A 7,992-nucleotide genomic window follows, 5' to 3' on the forward strand; every position below is an offset into this window, starting at 1 on the left:
ACATAAAGAAGCAGCAAAGAAACTTAAAATAATCCACAACATTTCTTTTCAATAAAGAGCTGTACGTATTGACCCAACTGCCCTGAAGCTTCTTATTGCACAACGGGTAGATTTTTACCTGACCATCACTGTTATGTGCCTAAGCCGGGAAGTCAATAAACCATAATCATCCCCAATCAACATCAATCCGGAAGTGCAGTACAATGGTCCACACAGCAATTCAGTGAGGGGTGAGTTACGCAATTCCTTCTTTTTCTTGAAATGCTAATTTTATATTGAGTTCCGTAGAAAATAAATGTTTTCAACCAATTTTTTTTCAACAAGGGCAGTGTGGGTCCTTGGTTTAAGCTTGTACATGATCCCTCAACTGTGAGATTCCTTCAATTATGCAGATGCCGTTGAAACACAAAACTGCTGGTAGCAGCTAAAACCTAACACTTCATGAAAGGATACACATGGCTGAATGTTCTGTCAGTCAATGCAAAAAGATTAAATGTGTTTTTCAAAAAGTCAAACCCTGTTTCCCTTCAGTTTTTTGTTTTGCCTTCAAAATTGTCAGGTGCTTTACAATTGTAACAGAGTTCTGTTTTGCCTCAATGGTTTAGGAACAACCCCCAACAACTTTTTTAAAAAGAAAAACCTTAGGGAGCAAAAAGGGGAAATCTTGGTGGACAGCAATAGTTGTCATGAAAAGGAATCATTGGTTAACATTCATAATTGACAAAGGATGAATAGTTGGATCTGACCACGATAAGACCCATGATCCATCAGCATAGAGTTTTGAGCAAACCAGGCACAAACCCAGCCGGAAATGACTCTAATTTTAAGTCAAAAGGACCGGGAAAATTGAGTTTTCCCTGGAAAGAAAATTCAAGGAAAAAAAAATTTGGTACCTAACATCCAAATAAGCATATCTAGGCTGAACAGGTGAACCTGATCACCCCAACTATAAACTAAGGAAATCTTCAGTCTACTGTTATGTCTTAACTGAATTTCCAAAAAAGAAATTAAAAATAACTCTCTAAAGATTGGCCAAAATTGATTTTTAGCAACGGACAAGTTAAGAAACTTTTTACCCCACCCCAAAAAAAAAGAAAGGGAAAACCCATTCATTTGGGAAGACAAAAAACCCCGGAAAAACCCCAAAAGGGAAAATTTAATCCAAATTAAAAAACAGATTTCCAAAAACCCCCCACCTTTAAAAGCCAGAAAAAGTAAAACCATTTTAATTTTTCAAAATTTAATCCTTCTATCCCTCAGGGGCGAACCTCTTAATCCCCCGGAAATTTCGCCCTGGGGCTTAATGAACAGGGGGGAAAAGCAAGGCAAAGAGGAAAATTTAACAAAACACCAGACATCACGGGCCCCTGTGCACCATGGGAAGAGGACGGACAAGTTAAAAACCTTTTCAAGGAAAGCGGGCAAGACCTGATGCAGGAGGAGAAAGGCCTCGGAACCTGATGAGAGGAGCGGGCCGGGGCCCGACCTGTCGGGCAAGGGGCCTCGGGGCGGCCCTTTCAGGGGACGGGGGCCCCGGGGGATAGCCTGATGCAGAGGAGGAGAAAGGCCTTGGGGCAGGCCTGATGCAGAGGAGCAAGGGGCCTCTGGGGGGAGACCTGATGCAGAGGAGAGCGGGGCCCTTTGGGGCAGGGTGGGCAGGAGCGGGCCTGCTGGGCCGAGACCTGCTGTGGCTTCCCAACACTACTTCCTTCTGGTCAGCAGGTTCTTTCAGCCGCCTGATGCGAAGCCACCAAAGCTCTGAGGATGTTGTAGGTTCTGGACGGAGCGAACCCCTGACCCGAGGGCCCGTACTGCTGGTCCAGGAGGAAGGAGGTTACTCACACTCACAGGAACCAGCTGGCTTGTTCACAGCCCCAGTCGGGCTGGGCTTATTTCTCAGTTTGGTTCTACGACGTGTAGACACTCTCCTAGCAGCGACACTGGCTGAGGTCTTGGTCCGTACAGGGATTCTTCGTGACCAGCAGCACCTGCTCTGGACTGGCTGGAAGACTTAGACGAGAAGAACCTTTCCTCCCAGAGGAGGCTGGTGTTTCAGGAACAGCTGAAGACTGAAGCTTCCTCTGGGACTCTGAAGAGAAGCAGGACTGCTGGACCGATAGCTGCTCCTACTTGGTGTTCCCTGCTGAACTGGCCGAGTTCTCTTCTCGCTAATCGGAGTCTTATCGTACTTGCTGAGAGAACTGCCACCAGCGATAGAACCAGAAAAGGCAAACGGCTTCTTCTTGGGCATCTTTTGAACAGTTCCCTGACTCCACCTGGTCGGTTGCCAGTTGGGCTTTGACTCAGAGCTGCTCTGCACCAACTTGCCTGAAGCAAAGACACTTTTAGCCGGCTGTGAAACAGTTTGTGTGGAGCGGCTACTGGGAAATCTCTGGCTATAACCACCACTAACTTCAGGGACTGTGTTGAAGCTACTGCTCTGGGCTGAGCCAGGAGAACCAGAGGCATGTCTGAGTTGATTCTGGGGATAGCTGCCACCAAGTCCACCCCTCTGCCCAGAGAAGCCAACATGCGTGTTGCCGTTTTGTCCCCGAGCTGCAAGAGAAAAGAGTTTAAATCTACGGCTAGTAAAATCACACCGATACCAGTGACACGAGTGTGTTGCTCACCTTGTGTAGCCCACAAACAACGCACATGCTCTGCTTGAACTAAACAAATCAGCAAGATCCTGCAGACAAATGAAGAAACCCAGTCACAAATAGAACAGAGTTAAAAACAACTGAAAATAGCTGCAAAAGAAACGTACCCCAAATGAACTCCACAAGCCATGTCTGTGTTCTAATGCAAGCAGCCTGTCCACAGCACTAGTGACCCAACCGCCCTGAAGCTGCTCTGTGAGTGTGTGCAGCAGACAGGTAGCATTTATATCAACCTGCACCCAATCACTGCTTCATGTGTCCTGAAGCACTGAGAGTCAATCAACCAATTCAATCAATCAACCCAAACAATCAATCCAGGAAGCTGCAGACCACAGCGGTCCACACGGCAGACACATTAGGCAGTGATTGGGTGCAGGTTACAAAAAAAGATACCTGTCTTCTTCTTTAGAAAAGTGCTTAATTTTCATATTGAGTTCTTTGGAAAATAAGATGTTTTTAACACTAATTGTTTTTCAACAAGGGTCAGTGTTGGGTCCCTAGTGTTTAGCTTGTATATCAATGATCTCCTCAACAATGTAAATGTCAACTTCAAATGTATGCAGATGACACTTTTTTACACACCCAAAACTGCTGAGATAGCAGCTGAAAAGCTAACACTTTCATCAGAAAGGATCACACACTGGCTGAATGAATCATGTCTGAGTCTAAATGTCAAGAAGACTAAATTTGTTTTAAAAAAAGACTCCCCTTCTTCAAGTTAACCACTTACAAAATTTTTCCCCAGAGTGCTTTACAATTTGTCCCCAGAGTTCCACTTTCTTGACCTCACATCGGATCAGGAACAACTCCCAAATACCCTTCATGGGGAAAAATGGGAAAAAACCTTCAGGAGAGCAACAGAGGAGGATCCTTCCAGGATGGACAGAACAATAGATGTCATGAAGGAATCATTAAAAAACATTCAATGAATATGACAGAGTTTGACTAGTTGGTGTAGGCATGGACCACGATAGACCTCATGATCCAGGAGAGAGTGGCGGTCACGGCACAGACCCAGCCAGGTATGGACCCTTGAATCAAAGGACTCGGGAGAAAAAGTAATGTGCAAGAGAGATGCAAATTCATCCATAAGAGAAAAGAAAGGTGCGTGTATCCAAACCACAGCGACATCTCTAGGTCTGGACCAGCTGAACCTGATTCAGCCCCAACTATAAGCATAAGAGGAAAGTCTTCAGTCTACATGAGGAGACTGTCTCCCTCCAGGACTGAAGGTAAAGCTGGTTCCATAAAGAGAGCTTGATACCTGAATGCCCATTCTTTAAGACTCTAGAACCAAAGTAGATTAGTCAGCACCATCAAGAACTCAACCACTAACATTTGGTGAGCAGCCCCCCGGGCTCAACTGACAAGGTAACCCACCTCAATATTGGGAATGACAGGAAAGAATCCTCGTCGTAAAATGGCCTCATGGGCAGATTATGCAACGGGGTGGAAACAGATTTCAGAAAGACCCCACCTTTCCTACAGAGCCAGATATAAAAATTTAAGCCATTTTGGGAAGTTTCTTTTAACCTTTTCAATTTCTTTTATCTTATTAGGGTCTTACAGAATGCATCTTTTACCAAAATTCAGCATTATGCTGGACATTTACTACACCACACATGAAGAGAAGCAAGACAAAGATGTAAAATTTTATTTTTTCAAAACACCAGACATTCGTCCCAGAACTGCTCCTGCACCTATTGGGAAGAAGACAGGACAAAGTTAGAAACCATATTCAGGGTTATAGAGAGCTGATGCAGAGAGAGGGCAAACCTCTGGGAGGCATCAGACCTTGAAGGAGCAATGGGGCCAAAAGCCTGATGCAGAGGCAAGGGCCTCTGGCCACATGACCTGATGCAGAGGAGGAGCAAGGGCTCTGGGGGCAAGTAGACCTGATGCAGAGGAGCAAGGCCCCTGGGGCCTGACTGATGCAAGGAAGCAAGGGCCTCTGGGCCAATAGACCTGATGCAAAAGCAACCTCTGGTCAGAGCCTGATGAAGGAAGCAAAGGCCCCTGGGGCCACGTTTAGGCTTCAGGAGCAAGGGGCCCCTGGGGGCCCCTTTAAATGTGTTAAAATCCTTGGTCAACCCGAGAACCAAGCCTTTGTTACAGCCACCCAAACCTGGGATTTTCAGGTTTGACGGAGCACCTCCCGCCCGACCTGATGGGCCAAGGAAGGGCAACCCCACTCCAGGAACAGCTGGCTTAGGGTTCACAGAGGGGCTGGGTTTACTAAATTTTGGTTCTCGACTGAAGAACCTCAGCAGACCTGGCTAGGTCTTGGTAAGATTCCCTGCCGAGACCTCTCTCTGCTAAGACTTCAGCTGAAGAACCTTCCCCCAAGGAGCTGGGTTCAGGAACAGTGAAACGGCTTCCTCTGGGACTTGAAAGGCGGGCTCACCGTGTGCCCCTTTTTTTTCCCGCTGCTGGCCATTTCCTTTGCAAGGATTTACGCTTTGAAAATGAAACGTAAAAAGAAAAGGCAAACCCTTCTTGGGACTTTTTAAAGTTCCCCGCTCCCCTGGCGGGCCAGGGGCTTTGATCGGTGCTCCACCAACTTGCCGAAGCAAAAACCTTTGCCGTTGCAGTTTTTTGGGGGAGGGAAATCTCGGCTATAAACCCCAACTTCAGGGACGGTTTGGGTACCTTGGGTAGCCAAAACCCGGGGGTGTCTGGTTGACTAATCCCCCAAGACCCCCGCCCAGAGAACCAACATTTTTCCGTTTTTCCCCCTGAAGAGAAAAAGAAACTCCATAAAAAAACCCCCAACCATGCCGGTTTTGCCACCTTTTTACCCCAAACAACGCCTGCCCGCTTGTAAAAATCAGCAAAACCGAGCAAATAAAAATCAAAAAAAATTAAAAACCCGAAAAAGCACAAAAAACACCCCAAAAAATCCACAACCAGGTGTTTTAACAACAGTGTCCCAAACTGGACCCAATTAAGCTGTTGTGAGGTGTAGCAAAAGGGGCTTTTAAATGCCCCAATCCCCTTTTAGGGGGAAACCCGGAATCAATAACCCAAAAAAAACAAAAATAATCCAAAGTTCCCCCCCGGGAAAAGGGGGGAAAATTAAAAATATTTGAGGTTTAAAAATGTATGTTTCTTTTTTAAAAAAGCAAATTTTTTCCGGAAAAAAATTTTTTTTAATTTTTTTTTTTAAAACCAAAAAATTTTTTTTTTTTAAATTTTTAAAAATTTTAAAAAAAAAAGTCAAAAATTTGGGGGGGTCCTTGTGAAAACCCCAAAACCCCCTTTTTAAAATTTTTTAAAAAAAACATTTTTTAAAAAAAAAAAATTTTTTTTTTTTTTTAAAAACATTTAGAAAAATTTTTAAAAACAAAAATTTTTTTTAAAAAAAAATTTTTTTTTTTTTATTTTTTTTTTTTTCCATTTTTAACATTTTTAATTTTTCTTGAAATTTTGGGTTTTTTTAAATTTATTTTAAAAAAAAAAATTTTTTTTTTTAAAAAAAAAATTTTTTTTTTTTTTTTTTTTTAAAAAAAAAAATTTTTTTAATTTTAAAAATTTTTTTTTTCCAAAAAATTTTCCATTATTTTTTTTTTTTTGGTTTTGGGGTTTGGGGAAATAAACCCCAAAAAATTTTTTTTTTTGGTTTGGAAGCTGCAGTAACACAGTGGTCCATACTGGAGACACATTAAGCAGTGATTGGGTGCAGGTTGATATAAATGCTACCTGTCTTCTTCTTTAGAAAATTGCCCAGAATTCTTTCGAAAATTAGATGTTTTCAATACTAGTTTATTCTAAATGAACTCTTAAAGATTGCAATGTTTGACGGATTTAGTCCATAAGTTTTAGTCGATAATGTATATTACTTAGACCGTAAAGTCGATAAACGCATCTAATATTTAATATATGGGAGTGTTTATCCATGATAAGTGTTTTCTCAGTGACCCAAAGACACGCGTTCACTGACCGGGCAAATTTCTTTACATCAATTTTTTTTAACATTTCATTTTGATAACGTCTCCACTCGAATCTGCCCCAACTTGTTGTTCTTGTTTCAAGTCATGGCCTGAGGATATAGACAACCATATTTTCACTTATAGTCAAAGCGCCACCTACTGGCGAAAGAAGATCAGCGTTCAGATGAGCAAGGACCCGTTCATCGCTGCTCGCAGCTTGAATTTTATATTTATATTATTTATTTTGAATTATCCATTTTTTATTCAGTATGTACAAATTGTCGTGTGCTTTTATTAATTGGAATTTTATGTACAAAATTTCATGTTTTAACTTATTGCTAAATGTATTTTTTATTTTTCTTAACGATTTTATTTATTTTATCTATTTTACTCATTTATTTAATTTATTTAATATATTTAATTTATTTATTATTTACATATTTTATAATCTAGTGTTCTTTGTACTCAGTCATTCTTAATTATTTATTCATATTCTATATATTTCTTTAGCTGTGAGCACTTATTTCTCTTGGTTGTGTGTGTGTGGTCTTTTTAATATTTTATCATATTTGTATATGTTTATAATTCTTTGGTTTTTAAGGCACACATTTCTGTGCTTTTATATTGTTTTAATCTCTAAACCATACTTTCCACAACAAATCCCTTTTAATTTATTTTAAGTTATTATGCATAGCCCTTTATCTTAATCCACCTTTTATCGGAACCTCCACCAGGGGGGATTCATTGGCCACTTTATTGTTTTAATTAACGGTTGTTTTTTTACAGAGGGATGTGTAGCATAACCATAAAGGGTTAACCATAAAGAACCCTCAAAATGTATATTTAGATTCCCCTCGTGCCCGTGCCCCCCGTGACCTCCACCAGGAGTCAACGTTCCCACCCACACCCCAAGCTTTTGAGGCAGTAGCCCCAAATCTGTGGAGCCTGCACCCCGAAGGGTTAAACTCCACCTCAAAACACTCCTGTGTACTCTGGCATCTGGTTAATCTAAATATCATATGGCCTACTTTTTATCTTCTCTGTTTATTTATTTTATTGTACTTTTTACTCTTGTAACTGTTGATATGTTTTGGCCCCTGTTAATGACAAATGGTTTGAATTGACTACTGAACTGCACTTTGTGACACTTTGTGTGCGATAAGTGCAAAATAAATACACTTTACTTACTTACGTTCCCCTAATAGTAACACAAATACAATAACAAGTAAGTCTGAAAACAAAGAAATGGTGTATGTGGATTAAACTGATCAAAACTATTTCAACACTATTTCCCCAACATAAATATCATATAGTGAACAGGAAAAGGATGCATTGGTTAAACACTTCCTCAACTGTTATTGAGTGTAACCTGAGGAGAACCCCCCAGAGGAAGAGGGCAGGAA

General features: G+C 41.4%; 1 protein-coding gene across 1 annotated transcript; it reads right to left on the bottom strand.

The window, feature by feature from the left end:
• Positions 1-2,011: 2,011 nt before the first annotated feature.
• Positions 2,012-2,791, bottom strand: LOC130202979 (uncharacterized). The gene is made up of 3 exons (XM_056428880.1): positions 2,768-2,791; positions 2,631-2,689; positions 2,012-2,556 (listed from the first exon to the last, which is right to left on the bottom strand). The coding sequence occupies exons 1-3, from the start codon at positions 2,788-2,790 to the stop codon at positions 2,012-2,014; spliced, it is 627 nt and encodes a 208-aa protein (XP_056284855.1). The 5' UTR covers position 2,791.
• Between the last annotated feature and the right edge of the window lie 5,201 nt (positions 2,792-7,992).

The sequence above is a fragment of the Pseudoliparis swirei genome, chromosome 2, assembly GCF_029220125.1.
Source record: "Pseudoliparis swirei isolate HS2019 ecotype Mariana Trench chromosome 2, NWPU_hadal_v1, whole genome shotgun sequence".
Lineage (NCBI taxonomy): Eukaryota > Metazoa > Chordata > Actinopteri > Perciformes > Liparidae > Pseudoliparis > Pseudoliparis swirei.

Bases quoted from the DNA above. Each gene is read 5' to 3' on its own strand.
- LOC130202979 (XM_056428880.1), bottom strand. From the start codon at position 2,790: ATGGCTTGTGGAGTTCATTTGGG. The intron at 2,690-2,767 runs GTACGTTTCTTT...ATTTGTCTGCAG, and splicing joins GCTTGTGGAGTTCATTTGGG to GATCTTGCTGATTTGTTTAG. The intron at 2,557-2,630 runs GTGAGCAACACA...TTTCTCTTGCAG, and splicing joins TTGTTTGTGGGCTACACAAG to CTCGGGGACAAAACGGCAAC.